This window comes from Phallusia mammillata, chromosome 4 (genome assembly GCF_965637545.1).
Source record: "Phallusia mammillata chromosome 4, kaPhaMamm4.hap1.1, whole genome shotgun sequence".
Lineage (NCBI taxonomy): Eukaryota > Metazoa > Chordata > Ascidiacea > Phlebobranchia > Ascidiidae > Phallusia > Phallusia mammillata.
In genome coordinates, this window is record NC_137255.1 from 19,003,578 (window position 1) to 19,029,023 (window position 25,446).

Here is a 25,446-nt window from a genome sequence, read left to right on the forward strand (position 1 = left end):
TGGCAACGTTTATAATTCAAGTGTGACTTGTGACGCATTCGAACACACGCGTGGATTCTCATTTTTACGTACACTTCAAAACATGTTGAGAGCAAAATTCAAGCGTAAAATGAGCAAACTAATGTAATTTGTTCTGCTGACTTTTGCAATGTCGACTACACTTTTTAAAATATGGAATTATTTTCGCAAAGACCAAAACAAAATGAACATTGAAAAATAATACATTACCGTTCGCTACATTGGAAATATTTAACAAAAACATAGAAATCGAATTTTTACTTCGTGGGAAAAAGCGAGCATAATTACAAGTGAAAACAGACATAAAGAAATGATATCAACTAATCTAAGGGCGGGATAGTTTTTCACACAGCGCATAACTTGTACCGATACATGACAAGTCATTCCAGTTTCCTAAGAAGGGTGTAATTACAGCACATGCCTGTGCGCGACGAAATAGCGACGGTTGTCCTCCTGCCCATTTGCTTTGAGTTCTGGTCAGCTCTTGACCATCCAACCACTTCCACGTTTGAGTCGACCTACTGTTGTCGAGTCCGATCCACACATTTTTGTTTGCAGGAAGAATAATAGATTCATAAATAAATCTGCAAAAATACGTGTCGATTGATAATGTTTGAAAGTTTGCCTGTAACTATGTTAAAACGCCCTAGTTAAGCAAAAATTAAATGTTAGTGGTATCGGAACGCGCATTATAACCGTTATGGTCATTTTCTAATGTGATACCCTGTGTTATCCAAACTCTAAAGACCTACTTATAAACGTGTGGATTACGCAGACCAATGTATGCGAGATGTCCTTGTTTCGAAACGCAGGTAACAATAGCGGTGTACCACGTTGATGTGTCTCCAGTCAGCATGTAGGCGTATCCGTTTGGCGCTTGAATCCAGCCTTTGTCTAGCTTTTCTGCAAATACCTTTTTTGTTACATGTTGTTCAATGGGTCATGTTCAGACCAATGTACACATTTATGTCAACTTACTAGATAATTGTTGTTCACACTGATTGCTGACATTTCTAGCATGCTGCACAGTCTCGGACAGACTTTGAAGTTGTTTGTTAGATGCTGAAACTCTGGCTGTAATTTGGTTCACCTGTTGTTGATTTGTTTTCTGCTGAGCAATAAACCGATTTCGCAATAAAGCTACACTGTTGCTCCTGGTAGAACTTTCCTGTGATACCAGATTTCGAATGAATAAACCAAGTTGGCGCCGTTGGGTTCTCAAATATTGTGTAACGTTGGCAGAATGTTGAAGTCCATTTGTAGTAAGTCTTTGGATCTGGTGTCGAAGCAGAAACGTTTGATTTCGTGATAAACATTGTTGGTGGATAGCATTGTTCAATATTTGCATCAGTTCATTTAGGTTTTCGGGCCGTAGACGTTTTGTGGGGTCACAGATATCTACATTTTCTGCTCTTATTTTTTCTGTGGTTCCGATTTTCCCTTTATGGTTCGTCGTTATTGTAAGTTTCTTGTCCAATTGCACTACGCTTTGTTGCAAGAGTGTAACATTTGTTTCAAACCGTTCAGTGAGTTTTCCCAGAGCTTCAGCAAGCGTCGAAATGTTATTCTGCCTTATTAAACTTTCGATTCGTGAAACGTTCCTTGCAAGTTTCACTGCGTGGGAAAGTTGATTTGAATTATGCATTGACCTGTTGGACACCAGTGCGTTAACTGTAATATTAAGCTTTTCTTCTAGTTTCATGTCAGTTATTTCGTGATGAACCAGCCTTGATACTGTTTGCATCGTCACGTTCGATGACAAGTTAAATTTTCTTTGGAGAGTTTCAATTTTCTCTTCCATGTTTAAAGAAATCCAGTTTCTTATTGTAAAATTAAAAGCGTGAAGCAAATTTGCTTGTGCTTTTAGTAGCTGTTGCATTTCCAGATTTGAGCTGTTTATCTGTGCTTCAATGCTTGCAAATCGTTTCGAATCTACCAAACGTTGCTGGGTCATCATTTGGGTCATAATTTCTGTGGTACGATTTTTTAAGAAATCTGTTGTAAAATTTTGATCTTCATTAATAATTTGTGTCATACTTTCAAATTCAGTTGACCCCGTTGTAGACTCAACGTCACTTGAATGGTTTCGTAATAATCCTCTGCTATTAAAATCGGAATTGTTTACAAGGGCTTTCCTTATCATTTTCTTAACATCCTCAATTAAGTTTGCGGATACATTGGTAACCTCTTGTCTGCTTAATGCTACTTCCTTGACAAGTTTGTCCAGTTCACTTCTTGTAGTGCTGTATTGGGCATCCAGGTGGTCTTTCATCGCATTGACATAATCCTTGACATCGAACAAATCTCGTAATGTGCATCCATTACACTCAGGCCCAAGTGGACTCTTGTGTGTCTTTGGTGTTGTTGTTGAGGCTGTAGATGACCTTGTTCTTTTTTCTGTGCTAGTTCCGTATTGCAGTCGGATGTCTTGATCCGGCGTCTGCTTGGATGTTCCTGGAGCGAAGTGCCAGATGGAGACAACGACGGAAACAGCGACGACAGACATCACGATTGCCACCACCACTATTCTCCAGGATGGTTTTCTCGACAGAAACTTTCTGCTGAAAGGAGCACAAGTTACACTCTCTGCAACGTTAGTAGGTTCTATGGGGTGTGGTTTATAGCATTAGCGAGTTCAATATAGCCTTCTGTGTAGAAACTATACCATTGTACCCATTCGGAACATTTCCCCTCTAATCTCTTATACCCAAACATACGTCAAACTGTCAAATAGTACTATGAATTGAAACCATCTGTGCATCTGAGCATATTTATCATGTTTAAGCAGGTAGGAAATGTATTTAATGACAATTTTATTCTATTGTAGCATAATTAAACTTTTAACAAAAATTACATCAAAATACTCGTCTAAACTCTGATTTAGGCTTCTTTTACATTCAAAAAATAATTAGTTACTGCTGTATGTTAACTAAGTTGCAACACAGCAGTCAGACCAAAGCTGTATATGGCAGGGGTCGGCAACCCCTGACACGCTAACTGAGTAATATTTTACCCTGTTATACTGCAAAACACTCTGTTTTCTGCTTACTTTTAAGGCCACCTGGCACAAACCACTATTACCCACAAAAATGTCGGCAGGCGGAGTCATTGCCACATGGAAATAACAAGTCAATCTGCACGCGCCGCTTAAAAGGTTGCCGATCCCTGCTATATGGAATGCACTAAACAGCTGAAATATTGTACAGGTAATTATATTACTCGTTTACCTCCATCTTTCGGAGTCATTTGTTGCGTTGGATCCCTCGATGTAACTTAAAGTTTCTGTATTGTTTGTAAAATGCATACTTCGTCCTTGTGCTCTGACATTTCACTATTATATGCAGCCTTTGCGAAAGTTCTGCCCTTATCTATTAATCTTTCCCGGAAGCTTGGTAGTACATGATCTTCACATGTCTTCAGTGGGAGTTAGCACACGCTGAAATACCATTATCGCGTTGTGGAAAGTCTGTATTGAACCACGAATTACACCACTGTCGCAAAGCTACCATATAGATTAACGCTTCGCATTCCATGCACAAGCTCATGTCGGTATGAATGTTTGTAGGGGGGCAAAGGGGAACTGGCTTGGCGCTCACAAACAAAGCAACAATGTATCAAAAATGTTGGTTCGGACGAATCAAGTGAAGAACTTTTCAACGATGAAGAACTACGACAGAAAGTTTTTAATGTTTGCCGCCGAACGCTCAGCGGCCCGTGTCAAACAATACAAAGAGGCGTACAAGACAGGATAATATTAAACAAGTCAACACGTTTGCGAGTAATACTTGATTTGAGCGACATAAAAAATAAACAATAACTTACATTAAAAATTAAAACAACAATACATAAAAAAAACAATATGTTTCTGTTTTACAAACAACAAAAATATAAGAACAACTGTGCAAGTGAAACGATTTCTAGAGATGGCCGTCGCTCGTCGACCAACCACCGCCCTCGGTCACCCTGGAACCGAAAGCCTTCTTACCCCGAAAGCTGATTTACAGTGCCAAATACATACGATCCCATTGGGATCCCTCAAGTGGCGTAAGATCACGCGCCTACAAATATGGATTCTGGAAGAAGATACGAAGCAACTTCATGTAGTAGTCTAGAGTATAATGAGACGCCTTGGGTTCGTGTTTGTATCGCCGATTGACTGGTAACCAAATCGGCAAACGTCAACCGAATACTGTGGTAAAGTCGGACCGGCCACATAACCGCATGACTTATTAAGTCACTGTCAATCGCCGCATAGCAAGATGCAGCGACATTGTTGACGATAATTGTTCCTTGCGTTGTGAGTGGCGCGTAAGCACCAGTGTTCGATGTTGTCAACTCGACACGTACGATTTTTTGTGGTCGCATGGGGGCGCCAATGATCGGTACCCCCCAGTCGTCGTTGGGTAGTTCGAACAGGTATTGACCGGCTTTTACTCTTCCAGCAAAAGTCGCGGTCGGTGTTAAGATTTTGCTGGAAACATTTAAGCTCGTTCGCCATGATGTGAACTTGAAAGCGTTCCACGCACTTAGTGGGCTTTCGTCGTTGATCTTTTCCATTTGTGATGACACGTACACCAGGTGGCTTGGCGTCAAACGCAATTCCTTGCCGGTTTCCGTCACAATCGAAACATAATCCCGACGAAAACTGCGGTCGGTTTGTAAATCCATAAAGGTTAGAACCGTGTCGGGAACAACGTTTCCCCATCGGTCGATCGACAGAACTTGGTCGCCTTCTCGAAGTTTCGACATTGGGACGGTCTCACCACTGGGGGTCACAACTTCAGCGTCGCCAGGAAAACATCGGCCGGTTATGGAGTTATTGTCCTCGTCCTGATCTGCAATGAAAGGAAACTTTATTTTAACGTCTTGTATATTTTCTCCCGTAAGTTTACATGTGTCATCTCCTATCTTGTATTATTAACAATTCGCGTGCGTAGTTGGCACGAAACGCTGCCGTCGTTCGTTGTGGTCAACCGCAATGCTCTTTTGAGGAACCGTTCATCACCCCTAGTGTTTTCACAAAGCGGACTGTACCTATAAAAATCAACAGACCTCGCTCTGTCACTTCAACTCCAACTAAAGCGCACGCGATTGATCTCGCCACGAAGTCGTGTTATTCATCGCAGCGACGAGACTGCACGTGGCAAAATTCGCGCCGCGGCGGCCCCCGCTCGATTCCCCCGCTAATCCTGTGCCGCTGGCTCCTCCGTCGGGCGCAGAGCCTTGTAACTGACGATTTGTTTTCATTAATCGATGCCTGACACAATACCGCGCGACGCGAGACGCCCCAGCCGAGCCTGACATATTTTCTTTGGGGATAAAAGTCCTGATGGCTGTGGCTTATACCAACGCTGCTGCGAGACATTCCGTAGTGGCATCTTTTGGACATTTTCGCACGATTTACCGTTAAGTAAACGTTTTTTTGATGTTGGAGTCTCCCGCGTTGTTGCTACCTAATACTATAGCGGTTTTAAGCGTCAACAAAATTCAGCACCCCCGCGTGGTTACTTGTACTTAGCATGAGTGTTAAATATCATAGATCTCGATTACTTCATTTCCGTCGCTTGGTAACACCGTCAAGCATCAGTTCCCCTAATCGTATATATTGCCATGTTATGGTGTGATCAAGTGACTCTCGTATGTTGTTTTCTCCGGGACCGGCGGTGGTCAATGATTTACGTGCTGTTGTGGCGGCGCACTTTCTTCTTTGACGTGCCACTTTGCAACCCCTGAAGCTAGCGGACATAATCGACTTATACATTGTCGACTTTGCATAAAATATTAATGGATAGCAATCTCGGCGTACAAAACTTAGGCGCTGGCCGTATCTCCAGCCGCCAAGTATTTAGTCGCGCAATGTGCCGAATCGTAGCTAGAAATTGAAAACTATGCTCTTAATGGCATGGAAGAACGTTGCCCACATCAGCAAACCATAAACACGTCCATTAGGATCGCCAAATGACGCTCTTAACAGTCACGGAGTGACGGCAATCAAACGACTACACAGCGACGGCTCAAAAAGGCCTGTATTTACCGCCACCACACCGTAACCAAATATTTATTCGCGAGTCGAAGACAAGGTCATTTACCCGGTGGCCCCTCATGCTAGCTACGTAAGCGTTGGGCTGAAATCGTGGGAACAGGCGCAGGGTTTCAGGGGTGGCATGCGACAGCCTGACTTCCCAAAGAAAACCAACATGTCCCCGAAAGTAAGTGATCTACCCTCAAGCAGCCCCCAGCCCCCCCGAAACAATGCCATGCTCGAACACGGGTGAACCGACAGCGCGAAGTGCGGGCGAGCTGGTTCACTTGTCACGCCGAACAGACTGACGAAACTATTCACAAATGGACCGTATGGGCAAATGCTTTTCGCTGAGCATACAAGGTGGGGTAGGGAGTGGCCGAAGCAAGCACTGGAGTGCTGTGATACACAAGCATCTACAAGTTTGTTTGCGTGTAGGCGGACTAGTGGAAGAATGTGCGCATAAAATCAGTCGCATCATTCCTGACGTCGATACTTGGGAGCTAATTTCAGTCACGCGCTTAAGTCGCACCCTCGCGCTTCAATAATTCCCAAATTAGATTTCTCGATTCGCGGCTCCGATCGGACTGCATTCCGACAATCACTCTCTATAGCCGACGACCTGATGAGCGGCCTTTCCAAAGCCAACCCCGGAAACGGCAACAGTTGCTTCTTTTTCCTTCGTCTCCGCGCGCACACTTATCACGCGCCCATTCCGCCATATATCAACACGAAGACAATGTATTCGCGGTGACCTGGCCCGCAACGTTCATTGCTCGTCGTTTTGTAGGGGTCAGGGGTCGCCGGCGAAAGGTCATCGCTTGTTTGTTTTCAAAACAACGTCATACTTTGGTAAGCAGCCACGGGTTCGAGTCGGGAGGTTTAACGACGGGCGCTCTTGTGTTTGACCGCACTCTTTCCAGGCAGAGCATTGTCTAGCGACTGTCAACAAACAACCCGGGACGTGGAGACAAACACATTCCACGTGTCCTTGCGCAATGCCCCATGCCTACGCCATTTGACCTTTACTGGAATTGCTTAATCGCAACAGGAGCCTGCAATGCCCTAAGATAGTAGCGCATACTAAAGGAAGGTGTTGAATCGGAAACAAGGTGCACTTGGTCGTTTCCTGACAATCATTTACCTGATCTTACTGAGCAGTGAATGTGATTTTTCGATGCGTAGTGGACCCAATCGAAGCCAGCATCGTAAGCGAGCCGAGCCAAGAAAGGGTAGCTGGATGTATCACCGCTGGCCAGGTTAATATCAACGGCCCTCCCTGCACAAAAAAACACGGGTTTATCACCAAATACGATATGTAACAGGTAGTAGGCTACTGGTGGGTGTCTACTGCCAGTTTTAAAATGGTCCCAATAACTAAATTTGCACATATTCTGTTGCTTGTTTAATTTAAGTGATTATTATTAAACAATACTTTTTCCGAGTTGTTGATTTCTAATTCTAACCTTCATAGTGAAGAGAGTTGGGACCGTGGCTACCCTCTGGTGCCCAAGCCTCCGTTACTCGTAGTCTGGAGTTGAGTTCGTTGGTTACCAGCAACGCCAGCGAGAGAAGTTTGTCTTCGCATCGCTGAAAACAAAAATACAAATCCATAACAACTTGCGTATGTCTGGACAACTACGTATGACGTGTAACGTAAACTTGCGTAAACGTTACACGTCAATCACGATGGAAGTTAACACCCCAAAAAGCAACTCCCTTCGTCGGGTATCGGAGTTTGGCAGCACGTTTAAAAGGCGCCGAAAGACGATAATGGTTTACTAGTTGCACACGCGCCCTGCCGACAGCCGAAAGGCGGCGAAGCAAGTTGACAGATGACGAAAAACGGAAGAAATTAGCGTCGGGGGCCTTATTTGATACGCTCGGGTTGGCGTGAAAGCTTGCGGGATAAAGCGGCAGCGTGCATCACACAAAATTTAATGCCACGCAACAAAAGCTCTTTCCAAGTCACGATGCGTGTGTAACAAAAGACAGTTAAGGATCCGAGTCCGCATAAAACGCGGCCATTTTCGTTGGAATTTGTTGTGACACATGCAAGGGGCGTGACACTCCCGCGACTCATCCGCACCGGCTCCTTCAAACTCAACCACCCGCGTCCCAGTTATGACGTTTAATTTTCGTGTGGCGTTCACGTTCGCTGGCCGCGTGAGCCCTGGCAAGGGAAAGTCTATTAGCGGCGACCTGCGACGGCTAATGTTCCAATCGACATCGACCGCGAAGCCTAGAGACTCGCGCGCGCATTAGGCAATAACGTGGAATTATTCGCGGCGGATTGCAATAGGGGAATTTATCGCCGTTTCGCCACAACTGTCATATTAGCGATCCACTTGCTACGCCCTGCTGTGTGAGAGGCCGGTAGCCGCGCCCGAGATTTGTTTAGACATCTCACCGATTGCGCGTCAGTGGACCTACTATTTCTGACCATGCGGTAATAGTAATATGCGCTTGCGCGCCGCATCGTGACAACGAAATGACACATTGTAAATATATTTAAATCGCGCCTTTCCAGGCTGAGACAAAGCTGGGCGAAACGCGGACGGAATCACCGGGCAGTCGATGCACCAACGCTGTATTTAAAGCAAACGCTGATGAGGCTAATAAATTGGCATCTGCCTGAAGTGTGTCACAATTGAACGGCATGCAATTACTTTTGTTTGGCGACCGGCCTTAACGGGACCTGGTATTCGAGCGGACAAATGTTCATTGTGAGATTACACTTGCCCGGGCGACCAACCCGATAATTACACGTGCGAAGGGAAACGGTATTTAACAATAATGTTTTATCAACTTACACCCAAATGCCAGCCAACAGTCAATGCGCGGTTGTTCCGCGTTGCGAGAAAGACCCTAATTTTTTGCGTTTATACAAGATAAAACAAACGATTTACCGCAAATTTCGAGCTCGAGCACGAAACGATCGCTTTCCTGTGACAGTCTCAAGCACTTTCGGTTGCCGATCAATACCCCAAGTACAAGGCGGTTTTGTTATCGATTTTTAATTTCGCCAGCAAAACAACGTAAATCGACATGTTTGCACAACGGAAGGCATTTATCCGACAAGCGACGGCGCACGCTTTGATGACTGATACACAAGTCGAGCTAGCCACTCGTTCAAGGTTCAACTCGTAAGGGTACATTGCCATCTATCAGAGTCGCTGCTATACCGGGTCAAGCACTTGGGATAACGGTGCTACACGATAGGACCCGTCCCAGAGTTCCCACTAATATTGATCTCAAGTGCGCATTTGTAAATACAACACGTTTGCGGCTTCGAACACGCGAACGGGGCCAGGTGACGGAGCTGCCGAATTGCCATTGCTTGCGTAGCGTTGCCATTAACACAAAGGCAATCCGACTCGACAAAGGCCATCGGAAGGTCCCTTCGACGGTGGAACGGAATATTCCCACGTCAGCTGGCATGATTAGCCATGGGGCGGCAATGTTTGACAGACATGCAATTAACTGCGTAATTTCCAACTCGTGATAGTGACGTCACGGAGCGTCACAAACCGTTTTTCAGGGAGTGGGGTCTATACGGCGACAACACGCCGCCGTTGGGTCGCCAAATAATTGTGACGGGACACGATTACACAACGCGATATTGTAAACGTGTTAAGTTCCCTTATACCCGGATAGGTCAGAGACCTTAAGCGTTCGCAAGGTCGACCGGTGGAAGAACCGGCGATCGTGAGAAAATCGACGATCTGATATACCTCGAGGCACAGATCGAAATTCAAAATGGCGACCAGTGGTGCATGGCTCCTGTTGAAATTTTGTTAAAAAAACAGCGCAACGAGGTATGTTTAAGCATCTGTGAGGTGTGAAAAAACTCATTGATCTTGGCCAAAAGTAGCGCAGCGAATAAAGGCCCTAATACTTTGATGGTTGGCTAGAAGACATAACATCACTGGCGCTTGGCTCTCACCGCTGCATCTTTCCGCCGCGCACCACCACTTTGTTTTTCGCTGGTCCAGGGATTTGCCTGATTCACGGTTTATCAGGCAATATTTCACAGTCTGCCGACTCGTGGCACACCCCAGACTTAAAATCGGACTTAAATGACAACGCGAGGGCTGCAATTCCGGCGCTTTTGATCTTGCTGTGCGCCAAACAAAGTACCTCCATCTGTTGAAACGTGAGCGCTAGCGATCGGCTCAAATCTGGGAGCTGAGCCCCTAATCCATGCACCGTGTCATTGGCTATAGGGATTGTTTATTTAACTAATAACGGACTCTCAAAGTAGTTGACCTGCCAGTCGTGGTCTACGTTTTGCCAGTTCGCGTGAAAAAATATATCCGCCCGACTCGAAATATCCTGGAATTTAAAAATCGCGCTGTTTGTAACACGAGGAAAAAACACGAAAACTTCGCGCCGGCAAAGTGAGAATCTGATTTTGTTGTGATCGCCAGATGGGCAGCGATTGCAGTGCTAAAACTCCTCGACGAATCGATTTTGAACAGGAGCGCATCCATAATTTATTCCATCAATTTCCGTAATCGCCTGTAACCGGGATTTTGACCCCGACCCTCGTGGGTTCGGGCGATTATCGCAGTCTGTCCGTCCCCGGGGACCCAGGCGAAAGTATTTTTTGAAAGAGAGTGGCTATTTCCCGATGGCGGTAACTCAGCTGCCCGAAGAAGAGTTATTTCCATTACGAATGAGTATGTCGGCTCTAGAAAGTATCCGTCCTCGCATGACAGCAAGCAAGCGCGTCTCAACCAACACGTTGACAATAGAAAGGGCGGTGAAAGTGGTTGACCATAAAATTAAACCCTGTTAGCGATGACCCACGTCAGACCCATGGCTTCACGCTCTTGGCTTCGCTCGTGCCATTGAAGTTTTCAGAAAGCAGATCCCGAAATCCTGAAGTTATTTCACGAACGGGGAACGGCCGCAAATTGAACCGCCCTCGCTAATTGGTCCCACGATTTTTATCATATCGTGTATTACATATTTTCGCATCGTCATCGTATGAATATCTCAAATATGCGGAAAAACATTGTGGGCTTCCGCGATTGGGAGTATTTGTGGCCATAAACGCGAAATTTTCCGAACATAAAACAAACCGTTTCTGGACTAAATGGTTCAAAAATGTCTCATATTTAATAGCATGATATTTAATTTCACAAGTTATAATGTTTATTTCCCGACTTGTGATATACATAGAATGAAAGGTGGAAATCGTTGCAACAATGGCAATAGAACTGGAAATTATTACCTGAATCAATTTACCATGATTTGTAATTTGTCCTATTTGATAACAATTAAGCACGTAAATTAAAGTGTTTTCAAATACTAAAAGTTTACATGCAATATATGATTTCGATTTTTTTTTATCGGCAATGATTAAATTTTTATTTCTTACACAAACAACATTTATTCCTCGATTTTTGTCTCACCTTGGTCATTCTTCGATCTTCCATATTTGCTTCGTCATCTTTAAAAACGATCATGGTGGTGATGACCGTTACGAGTTGCGTCGAATTGAAGTGAACCGGGCCTTTCACGGGACCACTGGCGATTGGGGACTGTTCAGAGTATCGGGGGAGGAACTCACCTTGTTTAAGAAGAGGGCTTGAAATCGGTTTGGTTCTCGGAAAACCAGGTTGATCGCGTGGGCGACAAGCTGCAGCAAGGACATTTGGCCCGACAAACGGATGGTCAGTCCACGACGCTGCGCCGCGTAATATGTCGCATATTATGGGATTAGCAACAAACAGCCACATTATGAAGCCGTGAAGACAAAGTCTAACTGATGATTTCATCGTGTATTTGTCCACACTATGGCGGGCGCACAGTTTTCGAGCTTTTAAAAGCTTGTCCCGTCGCGAGGGCGATTTGTGATGCTGACAATGCAGTCCGTTGGTAAATCGGTTGTGTTGCCGACTTTGCGATTGTGGGCAAGTGCAAACCGCTGTGGCGTTTCGTGAATGAGATGTTGCAGAGTCTGCTTGGTTGTCGGCGAGTCCGCGCTTGGACAAAAAGTCACTGGAATATTCTGTTTCGGGCACTTCGAAATTCAACATCGAGCAGTCCTGGTTTATGTCGACTTTTTCCATTTTAAATCCGTTTTCAAGCAAACTTGATAGCCAATACCAGCATGTTAACAAAAATAAATAGTAAATATGTGCACACTGCAACACATATATTCAACAACATAAATAAACCTCAACGCAAGTAAAACTCGTGTATAACACTTTAGAGTAAACAAGTTACAACTATAAAATCAACTCAGAATTCGCTGCAAAGTCACGTAATGTCCAAAACTGTCAACCCTAAATCTCGACCAAACCGGGTCAGATTTGTTTGCATCAGCATGCTTGTAACCTTTGATCGCTTTTGCGACCAAGACTCGCTTTTACGACCTGCCAAACTGTCAGCGAAACGACAGAGCTCTCGGCTTTTTGTCACTTTACATTTTTTATGTGTTTTCTGTTTGCCTCGAACAAACACGCCGGACGACGATAATCACAAGCTCGTCAAAAACCCACGCAGCGTTCCAATAGCTCAAACTTTTATTTCAGCTTTAACTGGACAACGATAACTTCTTTCCTTAAACCTGAACATCGGTAACTTTAGCTATCATATAGCCTCGTTTAATAAGCCTAATGTCCGCCACGCTCCTGTTCGACCATTTTATATGTAATCTAGGTTTATGAAATTGGCGATTTTGCATTCCAAGTGTACCTTTTTTCCCTGCCTCAGGACCAACCGACACGCTTTGTGGCGCTTGAGTCGCCTTGGAATAGTACGACGGTCTATGTCCTCTTCTGCCGGAATGGCGCCTCCGCACATGCCACAGGAGACAAAACAGGTCACTTGCTCACTCTCTCTCTCTCCGACATCAAAACAGCGCAAAAATCTCGATAGGTGGCGTTTACGATCGGACACACGGTGGAACAAAGGCGCATTCCCTTTGTGCTTGTATCTTTAACGAGACCAAAGTTTGCTAGTAAGAGACTGCTATCTGCCCGCTTTGTTTTACGACTGGCATCGAATTGGAATTCTGTGGTTCGCCTAGCGATATTGGCCGAGGCGTACCGAGCTATCTTTGAATCAGACCTGAATGCGTGAGAAACCCTTTTGCTGAAGGCGCGCCGCAATTTGTGATAGTTTTCGAAGTTGCTAATTTCTCTTCTTTTAACTAACATTAATACGTTAAATGCCATGACGTCAGGACAAAAAGTCCGCGGGTCATAGGCGCTCTATTGTGCCTGGCCTTTCGACACCTGATAATTACAGTGATTAATGCGACAAAGAGTACACTCTTCCATCGACGTTTGTAATTATCATTTCGGCGAACTCCCTCAAAAGGGCGTGCTACAGTCCATCGATGCCCAATGCTTGTTTGCATGTGAAACTTACTGTGCTGCTGGCCAACTCGGAAACGCCAGGGTCTGAAGTAGCTCTGCGCTTGACATTTTACACTGTTGCGAGCCAACAAGCAAACAGAATAACGACCGATACTGTCGTGGCGTTTGAAGTCAGCTGGCTGTGGTGTGCGAGCTGCCGCGCCTCGTAGTATTTCTCACCCTTACAAAATGCCGCAATGTCGTAATCCAAATCGCCGTGCACTCTGCGCGTATCAAGACTCAGCTAGAGTATCTGAAAGTTTAGCACTACTGCGTACTTGCCAGGGTGGTCCACTCTGCAACTGATCGCGCTAACAGTTTGCAACGCACAACAGAGGTGTCTAAGGCATTACAGGTCAGCTTACTAGAAACCCAAACCCACGCCAAGCCGGCATATTTCCTGCATGTCGTTTGAATTCGCGACAAACCTGTAACCCTTTGCGGCCTCCAATACCGGTCGAGCGTCGTGCCAAAAGCGAGGAAACGGGCACTTTTTTGCAGTGTTTCCGCGCCGTTGTTTGCGAAGTGAGCGCGACTGTGACGAGGCGGATGGCCGCAGGAACTGGCGGTGAAAGCAAACAATCGTGAGATGTGGGAAGAAAGCGAACCCACAGCCATGACAAACTCATCGAGTTACCGCTCTGTCACGGTCACTTGCATATCACTGGCGAGAACGATCAATTAGCCGATGTGAGAATGTTGATTACCGACGGCAACATTTGGCGTCCAAGTGATGCGGTGGTTTCAAAATCGTGCGAGTTGCAAGCTGGCGAATCCGAGTTGATTAACAGAGACGCGAAACCACAGTCGAGGTGGATGGAACCGCGCCCCCGGGGTCTTCACTGGAAGTTTTAACACCGAATCGGGTTACAATTTCAGTTGAGGGCACTGGTACCTTTCCTTCGGGATAATCCACATCGGGACAGAAATTTTTCTCAAGCACGCCGTTTCCTCCTTAAGATGACGTGATGTGTGCACAAGGCGCATGACGTATGCTGTTTGACGAACGCGCGTCACTTCAAAAGCGAGTCGCGACACAAAAGATTTTACATCTTTCAAGTCAACTCTGTACAATCAACAGACAACGTTCGTCTGGTCATCCCGCGAGGGCGCGTGCTGTTTGCCTACGGCTAACACACATTTTTTGTAACTAATATTCGCTCACTAAGAAAAGAGCATCCGGCTTTCTGCTGAGTAACCCGTGCACGCTAAACTTTCATCAGTTCCTCGTTCAGGGCGCATTGTTTTCCACACACGCTTGTTTTGAGGAAAGGCGCCTTACCTGTGGCAATGCCGCAGCCCCACGTAACCACGAGTGACCTGGCGTCGTTTCCTGCTGACCTCATCTCGAGCTTGTCGCACTCCAGAACCTGCGCGAAGTTTGTAGACAGCATCGGGTCGGACACGAAAATAGGCCCGACATGTGCAAGTCGCTTTGCGAAGGGCGTCCGCAGATACATCATTCTGCTATTTTTGACTTCGTGGGAAAGCGCGGTTGCGTCACGCCAATCTACGAGTGATTACGCTCTACGCGCGCCGCGCAATTAACGAAGGTTGCGTAAACTAAACTCCTTGCGTGCCGCTTAGGGCAAGAGCCGCCCGCTTCCTAAACTGCCAGGCGCGATGAACATAGACCTTAACAATGCTCGTAGACAAACACGGAGTTTTAAAAGCGCCGACTAACACGCTGAATGGAGCATCAAGTCCGGCCTGAAAAGATGTGGCGAGTAGGTGTTATCCAAGGGCTTACAACAACACGGCTGCGAGAAAGGAGCGTCAGCACTCATAGAGACAAGCACTTTCGCCATTATGCAATGCTAATGGAGCGAGGCAGTCACTCCACACTGATGGCGCAAATGACCTTTGTGAAGAGCTGTTGGCAATATGGACAAAAACGTCGGCTAATTTTACCCCCACTGTCAACACCATAACGATTTGGACCAGTTAAAAAAATATTTGTCGGCGCTAAAGCAACCACGCTTTGGCGCCACCTCGAGGTTTTGTTTCAATTTGGGAATTTATCAAATTCGTTGTCTGACTAAAAGGACCGGAGCAATTTTAACCGAAGCATGTCGTCATAGTGTAGGCAAGATGTAATCAGAAAGTAAAACGTAAAAAAGTCAAATCAGTCCAATGAAGAAATTCTCTTTTATTTTTCTGTTGTTTTACAGATCAGGCACATGTGTCACTGGAACACTTGTCTTGAATGCGAGCGAGACTTAGAAATAAACAGGGCGGTGGTTCAAATTGATTCAGTTCCGTCTGAGGGTTTAGAGTGGACGGTGAAAGTGGGCTCTGGGCCTTTCGTGCGACCGCGCCTAGAGGCCAACAATGGCTCGGGCAATTTTCTCACGGGGACGAAGTACCGCGTAACAGTTGTCCGTCGAATGTTTGACATTTGTTGACAAAGTCGAAATCCAGGTATGTTCGTCACAAAGCCCTCGGAATAAATGCGTCACGGTACTACTGACGCTGTCGTCATCGCGCCATGATAAAGAACTTTAAGCCGGTTCCCAAGCCTCGCATATTGCGTCACCGCCCCCGTGCTGAGCGACGGGTTTGTCGAGTGTCCTCTACCCCACCTTCTGCCCCCATCCTAAGCGGGGTTAATACCCCTCGACAAAGCCACATTGGTAATGGACGTCTGGAAGTTTCGCTACCACGGGCGTATTACGGTATGCGTAAGTATTTCATTAAACTGTTTGGGGGCGACGAAAAGAAAAGCTTTCACAACCAATAGGCTTGTGATGATTGAAGCTTAAGAATTGGCTTTCAGGGTTCTCGTGTGAATAATACACCGGTTACATCACCAACATTCACTTGCAAAGTAAACCTTTGGGCTTTTGTGTGAACCACTTGATCTACAGGCAACGTTCGAGTTCACACGCCTTTGTACACCGACCAGTTGCTGTTGATATATTCAAAACATTGATCCGGGCGACCTAAATGGCAGACGATAAAGTATATCAGAACTGCGATCTTTACGTAAATCGCGGTTACAATATTTGCGCTCGGCTCATTGGAAAGGCACGAACGTTTTGTGCGAATTTCTCTGTGGGAAAATTAGTTAAATTCTCCTTTGAGCGGCTGCTTCCTGTAAAAAGCGGCTCGTTTTTACTCCAGGAACAACGCGAAACCGCAACACTGCGCACGCGGAACAGAAACCTTAAGAATAAGAAGCAATCAAAGTGAGATCCTGTGGCAGGCGGTACGATATATAAACAATCACGACCTCGGGAGCATTGGTCTGACAAGGCGCCAAATTGACCCAGCGAGTGACCTTTCCTGCGCTGAACGCAAACGTCTTCTGGAAGTTGTTGCCGATTTCTACTTTAAACGACCATCAAACATGCACTTCGCGCAAGCCGATTGCCTCCATCACGTCCGACAACCTTCCTCTCCTTGGAAGCGTCTGACCGGCCGATCGCAGGCAATCAATCAAACTGCCTGGAGACGCCCCCATTGGTCAATCGCTCCTATCGCAACAATAGCGAAGGTGTTGAAACGTGGACTTGTCGCTTCAACTCGTGCGCATCAGCTTGTTTGCACAGCGAGCTTGGACCCTTAAAAGGTGCACTATTGGGACATACGCATCCGTTTGCAATTTATCGCCAATGTAAAAATCTATCAACATCAGTCACACATTAAAGGTGCATGGAATTGTAGCTTATAACTGCTTTAACTTTCAAGTATATTGGGAGCATGGTAAGTGCCACTGGCATAATATAGAGGAAAAAGGGATTTACCCTGTTTTTGCGATAACCACAAAACCGGGTTTCTAAAACAAAAACAAGTAGAAACTTGCGCAGTAATGCTGTATGATATACATAGGTATGATATCAGTGTTAAAGTATTTTAAACCTATTTAGTGCAGGGAACATACAGATTTGGCTTAAAATACCACCTCGGTGAATCCGGATCTTCGCCTAATTCGGGTAAAACTCGAGGTACAAATGATTTGTAATGTGGTGAGACAAACTGATCGACATCGGTTAATCAGGGTCTTCGCCTAATCCGGACATTTTTTTGGTCCAAATAGGTTCGGGTTAATCGAGGTTAATGTATATTGCTTGCAAAAAAATCAAAACAACAAAATAAACAAGCAAGGTTGAATATATAAAACTTTATTTGTAAACCTTCATACGAATTTCTAACGGTAATACAAAAATATGAAACAGTCTGCAAAAAATCGCTAGATGCCGGAGAAAAGCTACGGGGTACGTCATCTTTATACACGTCATGCAGGAAACGCTCGGGTCAAAACTACGACAAAAATATACACGCTTCTACTAATGCTCTACACACATGGTTTGATGCTTGCTAAAGTTTGTCAAGTGATAAGTGGGATGTACAACATTAAAATGGGCCCACTACATATACAACAAACTGTACAACAAATGCAGCCTATTGTGGCAAACTTTGCTTGGATAAAGTTGGGATTGAATATGGATAAACTTAGTGTATATGGAAAATCGTGGCATGTTATACAAACAAGGACACACATTGTTTCGAAAACTTTTAAGTTTTATATGACAGTAATAATACAAAAATGCCAATAAACTTAATCAATTTCAAAAACTAAAGTTTCGTACGTACTAACCACAAGGTTCTCACCTATTCATGTCCCCTATTATTTCAAGACCGGTTTATCAAAAAATTACGTTTTTTTTACAATACCCAAAAACTGTTGCATAAAATAAATTTTAGAAAAGTTGTGCATGATATTGTGAGAGCAATGGATTACAGCATATACAATTTTTTCATCGCTTTAGTGTCAGAATTTTTATCCTATCCTTGTATCTCCAAGCAACGTGAAATTCAACAAGGGGTAAAAATTTCCCGGGAAAACGGGTAATTTTTACAAATCAAAAAATTAAACACTAAAAAAATCAAACTCAGTCAACTGAGAGGTTGGTTAATTTATTTTAATTACTGGGGTTAAAAAGCTACCATAAAACAAAACCCTTTTTAAAACCTAGTGCAACAATATACAACGTGCAGGCTAAAATTCTGTTGAAGCAACCAGCGAATAGAAGAGCTTTGGTCGAGCAAGCGTTGAGAATACAAAAATAAAATATGATGCGAAAGCCAAATGCCTGCGGTGCTCTGTAACAAGTCACTGCACAAAAGTGTGACACCTAACGGAACAATACATATATATCTTTTGGTTGCTAAAGACTAAATTAAGTAACACAGTAATTGTAGGCTTGAAGGATAGATATTCGACGACATAAACACATTGATCCATACTTTTTACTCAAAGAAAAGGTCCTGAGATGGGCTTAAGATCCAAGGTTTTACTAAACCGAGGCGTTATTCGATGCTAATTTGGAACCCCAGAAAAATGCCTAATAAAAAAAACCGAAAGCGGATCAAACGAAATTGGAACATGTAGGACTATATTGAATATAAAACTGCTTCAAGGATCGGAACTTCTGATGTTGTGGTAAATGTCGTCGTACATTTTATCCATGCTATGTTCGAATACGCGACGATGTGACTGACCGGTGTATTCGCTGGCGCGTTCGTTCCAGTAACTGTCAGCGCCCAGTCGAACGGTCACTGACGACCTGTGCAATGCAAACCTTTAAAACGCAATGCTATACCAGTGGTACCAAAAAGTTTTATCGAGTCTCCGCGCAACTGCCCTATTGTACTTTATTCAATCAATCGCTGTCAACCAGGTCGGATTCTGTTTCATCCAGGTATAAACCTGCCTTAACAGAATACAGAAATTGACTGACATGCAGAAAGCAAACTGTTTAACCTTTATAACGACATTCGTTGCATCTACAAGAAGTGAGTTTGGCTTATTTTGGCATCTGTATGAGAGTGGGACTTTGACCAGCAAAACTTGACCATAATCCCTTACAATTTACATGACTCTATGGTTCCCTGCGATATAAAACAAAATTCCCAATGTGGGCTACCACAACACACATTGTCAACAGTGGGTTTCAATTACAACTAAGGATCACATTATGAGTTTGACGCAGTTCAAGTACTTTACCAAGTTGCCTTTAATGTGCGTTGGGCCCCGAATAAGTCAAACCGCGCAACGTGTCATGATCGTTTATGCAGCAATACAATACTTTTAACCGCTTTTAAAGAATAATTCCGCAAAGTAACGCAGCAGCGGTCAGATACCTAAGCTTTTTTGATGATACTGAAATTTATTACAAACAACACTTATTTGAACTTACTCAATAATACCTTGGTGATCGTGGAGATGGAGTTCGGCTTCGTCGAGCCCAATAACGTTCGTTTGCCTCGCTGATCGAATCGTCCTGCGAAACAAACAAACAATAAGCCATCAGCTTAAGTAATAAGGTAATTCTGTTCAGTCAGGACCAAATGTTTTGTTACACAAACCTAAACCCTCAATGAAATTAAAATACGCCCAAATATTACGCTGTTGGATTATTGGGAAAAGAATTAATAGGAGAAAAACAAAGACTGAAAATTATTTGGCAATTTTTAAAGCGGCGGCATAGGAAATACCATGCTTGTACAAATAACTCTCATCTGACCCTGTTTACACCAACCCTGGTACCGTTGGTCAATTCCACTTACCACTATCTGAGTGGCTCTAGGCGACCTGAGTAGATCTCTTACTCGATCCCGGATCTTCTCATAGGGCGACGGCTCGTCGGTGCCGAAACGTTCTCGCAGAGGAGTTCGGAAAAGAATCGAACCCGGAGTAAGCTTGCTTCTTCTGGAAGCAAAGTGTTCATTAATTTTACAAGGAGCGAATTGCATACGTAATACTTTGATATCTTTTACTTAGCATATTTTGAGCAATGGGAAAATGGACTGGCACCAGCTTACACGGTAAAGCACAAGTAGGGAGTCGAACTATCTTGGCGCACTTCTTTATGGAAAATTGCACCAATGTCAAACACCCTATGTCAATACAAGCTATTGAATCACATAAGTGAGTTGACTAAACGGTAAAGTCTACGAGTGTCAAACAATGAAGCACTAACCAAAGTATGCATTCCTAAAGATTTGCTGGTCATACAATGACATACCTCACATTAGAAGGTTCATCATAATCATCTGCTTTCGAAAATGACAGATCCCGCCTAGGTGTGCGGTATGAAATTGATTCAGGGGCACTCTGTGCAGAAGTCGGCCTGCTTGGCCTTTGGTGCAATGAGCTGTCGATTAGATCAGCTGTGTCTGTAATTAAATTGGTGGTTTTTGTGTGTCTGCTAACGGACTTAAACATATTAACTTTATCAGTACCACATTTGAAAAATTTGTCTGCGAAGATAAGCCATTATCCTGATGAAGGCATCTTGTATAGGATGTCGATTATTTATAGTGAAACGGCTGGAAAAGCAATACTAATTTATACATTATGCCTGACAGCAATAGCCTTTTTACATTTGTAATTTTTGCATGTGACTATTTGTTGATCTGCCAGAATGCCGACTCAACTTACTTTTGTGGTATTGTACTAATTTGGCTACCTTGATGCCTGACACTAACATTTGCACTCACTTAACTAAATAAGTCTGCAGCACTCACTTTCAAATCTAACGCTACAATTTTTCTTTTTTCTAAAACTGCTCTGTCGATAAGCTGGATAAGAATTTTCACTTCGACTGCTTGACAAAGTCATGTTATAAGGACAACTTGTATGTTCTGCGTTTAATCTATGGATCTCCATATCACTCTGCCAGTCCTGCTGGTTCAAATATTCCTTTAAATGTCGATTCTCCTTGGCGATACTCTCAGTGTAGCATCCTGATGTGATTGGCCTATAGTAAGCTGACTTTAAAGCACTGTGTTTCCTTGCAGAAGCATTGTTATAAACAAATGGAGATTGTCTTCCCTTTGGTTTAGACCAAGTTATTTTCTCTCGTTCTTCCAATGATGAACTGTCTATCAGAGAAAAAAACATATCTTTGGCTTTCTTTAACTAAACCAGTGGTTCTTTAACCCATTTCAGGCCATGAACCACCAAACAACTCACTAAAAATAAAAAAGACTAATCATTTTTGAAGATAAAGTAGGTATACATAACAAGCATTTTGGCTGAAAATTTTGATCCAAAATGTATTTTTTCAAACATTTTCCTGTTGCACAAAATCACCATAGACCTCCAGCTGAGAACCACTAACCTAAACTCTCATTGGGGTCAATTAATTCTGTTTTTGAAATTAATTCTGCTCTTAAAACTTTGCAAACATAACATATATCTACAAAGGCAGTGTGTACTTATCAGTTTATATTGCAGTCAATGGAAGTTTTCTGATAAGATATTCAAATATTGTGTAAATTGTGCAAATGAGTGTTTGATCACATAAACCATACATACTTTTGGTAAAGTTGAAAAAATTACATTGGCAGTGTTTGAAAAGAATGTCAAGTATGTGAAAGTGAAATAATAGCATCAAAACTTTGTTTACCTTCACTGTCAATATCTCTTGTAACATGGTCAGAAAGATGTTTCCCAGCTTAAAAAAGAAAACATAAATGAAACAAAATCAGTAATGTGCAATGAAAGTTAATTTCCAGCCATAATCCAAAGAGTTTTTAGAAGCCTTGCTGTAGTAGTAGTGAAGTCACACTCATTGTTCAAACTTAAATCAAAACAGAGATAACATGGCATTTTGGAGGACAGACAAAGGGTGACCGTTTTCCATTCAAGTGAATTGGGCCGTTTGTATGTTTTCACTGTAATCAACCTGAATGAATGTAACCTTATGCCAAGTCACAGAAAGAATTGGTTAATTTACAGATGACATATTTTGTTCCATAACTTGTAGTAAACCTCTAAAGTTTACAGCAACAGAATTCAAAAAATGCCAATTTCTGGTAGCTAACAAGCTCTGAAATATACTTACGGGTGGGTTTTCTACGTCCTGGTGAATAGCTTGAGTTTCTGGGAGATGGAGTTCTGCGTCTTCGATCAGGCGATGGTGATACATGAGGTAGGGGTGGAGGAGCCTTGTTGGGTGATAATGTGTCTTCTGCTGCCTGTGGACCACACTTGAATTACAAGTAATAACCACCATCACCAAAAATATGTTAACTGGGCATGTGTGTTGGTCCTTTGGCATGTCAATTCAAGCTAGTGCAAAATCATACAAATAAAGCTCATGCACAATACAACTTCTCTTCAAATGCCACTTTGGACAGTTGTTACATACCTGGCTTTACTGGTAAGTGTTTGTAGCAAACTTGAGACATAATGTAAAATGTTTTTTCCCACCTTTCTGACAACAAATTCTGGCCTGTCTTCCAGTTCTGTTTTAAACGGCTTGTTCTTGACTGTAGAATCAAATGGATCTTGCACAGAAAGCTGAGCCATCCTTCTTCTTGTGTATGGTGATGGAGATCTGGCCCTTGATGCAATTGTTGATTGTTCGTAACCTTTGTGTGCTGTTTCTGTACAAACAAAACACAATTATTGTAAACTCTTATTACAGCATGCATATCATTGTGGCATTTAAAAGCATTTTTAAGTTAGTTTGGGCATACATATTTGGTAGACTCATGGATCCCTTTATACATTTGGTATGATAGGCTGAAGTCTTTTACATTCAGCACTGAGCATTGTATTGGTAATGTACCGGATTGCTGTAATTTTTTATGGTTTTTAATTTTGTTAAGTAATACAAATATTTCTATGCAATAGTAATGCTTCTGGTTACTCATATATTCAAAGCACCCAAGCTTTTTGTGCAATTGACCAGTGTTTTTAACATGAATCATCTAAATGTGGTCAGCATCCTCTGCCTACCCATAGAATGGTTGTTGCAGTTTGCAGGTAAACTAACCTCTACTCAAACTTGCAGATCTCCTATTTGACCTTCCAACCCTCTGCCGTGAAGAGGGAGTGTAGGATGGTTTTGAGGATTTCTTTTTAGTTGATGATGACATTGAAGTACGCTGAGGTTGAACATGTGGTGTGGAGGCTTCAATTGGTGAATGCTAAATATAAACATATTTTTACTTAATTACCCTGTCACACAAATAAAAGAAAATCTGAATACATTAAATTCAGGGTAGCTGCTTTTCTTGTGCCCATACAAGTCAGTCTCCGATGATTGTGGTCTTTCTTTTTTCCTCCTTGAATGTCCACTTCCACTGATTGAAGTCACCTTTAAAACCAAACCAATGGCAGTTACATTACAATCCATCAAAACGTTTTTACAAAAATGTGATGCTTAGACAAACAACCTTATTGTCAATGGTTACTATTTTGTAAAAAGCCATTTGGGTCAAAGTACATTTAAATATATATATTTGATATTTCTATTACCTCCTTTATAATAGTGCGTGAAGAAAATTCTAGTTTGGGTGCGATCCCTGGAAAGGCTGAGGACCTTTGGAGCAATACCTCTCTGTCAACTCCTGGGTAAGTGGGACTGATTCGAGGTGTGGGAAACAAGAATTCACGTGCATTATCTTCATATGTTGCCAGCAGTTCACCACCTGTAATGGACACAAAGTAGATAACAATACAATATTTGTTAAAAAAATTGACCTAAACAACAGTTTGAAATCAGTCCTAAACATACCAGGATAAGTGAGTTGAACCAGTTCGATGCGCACTGTTTCACCAGACAAGGCAGAGGCAACTTGCACTGGATCTGTAGCATGGCTAAACACTTTCTCAAAGCGAAGCTGCAAAATAAAGAACATCTAGTAACACTCAATCTGATGCATCAAAACGTTATCCAACCAAGACCTGTCTACACAACATGGCAGTTCCTGACCAGCATGCCAACCCATTATAGCAGGCGCAAAGCAAGTGATAGAAGTCATGGTAGGGCAATTAAATGCCTTTGGTGCAAAACTTCTGCATACAACCCCTAAAATTTGTCTTGCAAATTAAAAACAAAAATCCTGCATGCAACTGCCATACTCTGCAGACTGGCACGAAGATGCTACAATAATACAGTTAAAAATAATAATAAAATCCACTATTAAAAATGATGCCAAAGTTTGCTTATTTCGAAGTTTAAGTTAAAATACAAGGCTACAAAATGTTACCTTTTCATGAAACAAAAAAGGAAACACTGGAGGTGTTGATTCTGATCGTTTGCGCTGACCAAGCGCTTCAACATTTAAAAATACATCTTGCTGTTCAGGCAAAAAAACTCCTGGACAAGTAATCTGAGCACATAAACATTCATATTGAAACTGCATATAGTGTAACAATAATCAGAAACTTACTGCATGGAAATGAATATCCACTATCACTTTAAGTGCTTTTTTCCGTGGCATTGTGTCCACTGTCCAGGTTATTTTTTTTTTTTTGAAGAGCTGAAATAAATTAAAATAAATTCATAACACACTTAACAGTTGTCTATGTAATGTGGTTGTTTTTTACATGATGTGGCCAGCAGTGGACACAAAATGTAACACCATTATCCTGAAAATAAATCCACTGTTATGCAATTATTTTTAACATAAAATTGTTAATTATCAATTTAAACTTTTTACACAATGCAAATAAGAGGTTTGCTAGAATTTGTAACTGCCTGTACATAACGAATAGCATATTAACACATTTCAATAAAACGAATAATGGGTCTGCCCGTCTGCGATAACCTGTCAACAAAGATGTAAATAACGTTTAATTGCACCTACCTTTAAATTTAACTTTCGTGAAAATCTTTCGCCAATAGGTTCAGTTCAAAAGTTTAGGTGAAGCAAATCATTTCATTTAAAAATAATGGAACGTAAGTCAGGAACGTTCCTACGTGAAACTGAGCTAAACGCAACCTTGAAGTAAAAGTAAAGAAACAAACAATAGCAATTCTTTCTTGAATTTACCGGTTCCACACCACGACGCAAGTAATTGGTTGAATAATCGATGACGAAAATCCGCACCACCAGCGTCCAATGTAACGGTATTTTAAAAAGAGAGTCTTTGTTAAGCGTACTAATTTATTTTTTGTGTCCTGAAACTAGTTGTACCACTGCACAATTTTTGGAGTTTATTCGGAAAAACGTTTGTTCTACTTTGCAGGGTTATTCCACTTTTGCATTGGAGCTACCACAAGGGTTGCT

General features: G+C 42.9%; 3 protein-coding genes across 4 annotated transcripts; all 3 read right to left on the reverse strand.

The window, feature by feature from the left end:
- Positions 1-17: 17 nt before the first annotated feature.
- LOC145223953 (uncharacterized) lies at positions 18-1,795 on the reverse strand. Its single transcript, XM_080090368.1, has 3 exons — positions 997-1,795; positions 771-921; positions 18-602 (listed from the first exon to the last, which is right to left on the reverse strand). The coding sequence occupies exons 1-3, from the start codon at positions 1,760-1,762 to the stop codon at positions 344-346; spliced, it is 1,176 nt and encodes a 391-aa protein (XP_079946494.1). The 5' UTR covers positions 1,763-1,795; the 3' UTR covers positions 18-343.
- A 1,670-nt stretch (positions 1,796-3,465) lies between these two features.
- Positions 3,466-14,789, reverse strand: LOC145223852 (desert hedgehog protein-like). The gene is made up of 4 exons (XM_080090255.1): positions 11,461-14,789; positions 7,507-7,630; positions 7,185-7,319; positions 3,466-4,853 (listed from the first exon to the last, which is right to left on the reverse strand). The coding sequence occupies exons 1-4, from the start codon at positions 12,118-12,120 to the stop codon at positions 4,069-4,071; spliced, it is 1,704 nt and encodes a 567-aa protein (XP_079946381.1). The 5' UTR covers positions 12,121-14,789; the 3' UTR covers positions 3,466-4,068.
- A 2,732-nt stretch (positions 14,790-17,521) lies between these two features.
- LOC145224430 (spermatogenesis-associated protein 6-like) lies at positions 17,522-25,232 on the reverse strand. 2 transcript variants are annotated; one of them, XM_080090918.1, is made up of 14 exons: positions 25,024-25,232; positions 24,607-24,696; positions 24,424-24,546; positions 23,949-24,054; positions 23,690-23,862; positions 23,421-23,528; positions 23,205-23,358; positions 22,637-22,812; positions 22,269-22,401; positions 21,831-21,878; positions 20,445-20,595; positions 19,987-20,128; positions 19,627-19,700; positions 17,522-18,983 (listed from the first exon to the last, which is right to left on the reverse strand). In XM_080090918.1, exons 2-14 carry the CDS (start codon positions 24,655-24,657, stop codon positions 18,833-18,835), a joined length of 1,590 nt encoding a protein of 529 aa, XP_079947044.1. In that variant the 5' UTR covers positions 24,658-24,696; positions 25,024-25,232; the 3' UTR covers positions 17,522-18,832. The 2 variants fall into 2 exon arrangements, with proteins under 2 accessions (XP_079947044.1, XP_079947045.1); XM_080090919.1 differs by having other exon boundaries at positions 18,847-18,983; positions 19,617-19,700; positions 25,024-25,190.
- Positions 25,233-25,446: the final 214 nt, after the last annotated feature.

What these genes read in the sequence shown, in the direction of transcription:
- LOC145223852 (XM_080090255.1), bottom strand. Translation starts at nt 12,120, where the DNA reads ATGGAAAAAGTCGACATAAACCAGGACTGCTCGATGTTGAATTTCGAA. An exon ending in AAGATCGAAGAATGACCAAG is followed by an intron (nt 7,631 to 11,460) that starts GTGAGACAAAAA and finishes TTTTGTTTTCAG; the next exon opens with CGATGCGAAGACAAACTTCT. An exon ending in CAACTCTCTTCACTATGAAG is followed by an intron (nt 7,320 to 7,506) that starts GTTAGAATTAGA and finishes TTTTTTGTGCAG; the next exon opens with GGAGGGCCGTTGATATTAAC.
- LOC145224430 (XM_080090918.1), bottom strand. Translation starts at nt 24,657, where the DNA reads ATGCCACGGAAAAAAGCACTTAAAGTGATAGTGGATATTCATTTCCAT. An exon ending in TGGATATTCATTTCCATGCA is followed by an intron (nt 24,547 to 24,606) that starts GTAAGTTTCTGA and finishes TTATGTGCTCAG; the next exon opens with ATTACTTGTCCAGGAGTTTT. An exon ending in GATGAACCTTCTAATGTGAG is followed by an intron (nt 20,129 to 20,444) that starts GTATGTCATTGT and finishes CTTTGCTTCCAG; the next exon opens with AAGAAGCAAGCTTACTCCGG.
- LOC145223953 (XM_080090368.1), bottom strand. Translation starts at nt 1,762, where the DNA reads ATGCAAACAGTATCAAGGCTGGTTCATCACGAAATAACTGACATGAAA. An exon ending in GTGTGAACAACAATTATCTA is followed by an intron (nt 922 to 996) that starts GTAAGTTGACAT and finishes AGGTATTTGCAG; the next exon opens with AAAAGCTAGACAAAGGCTGG. An exon ending in CGTAATCCACACGTTTATAA is followed by an intron (nt 603 to 770) that starts GTAGGTCTTTAG and finishes GTATTTTTGCAG; the next exon opens with ATTTATTTATGAATCTATTA.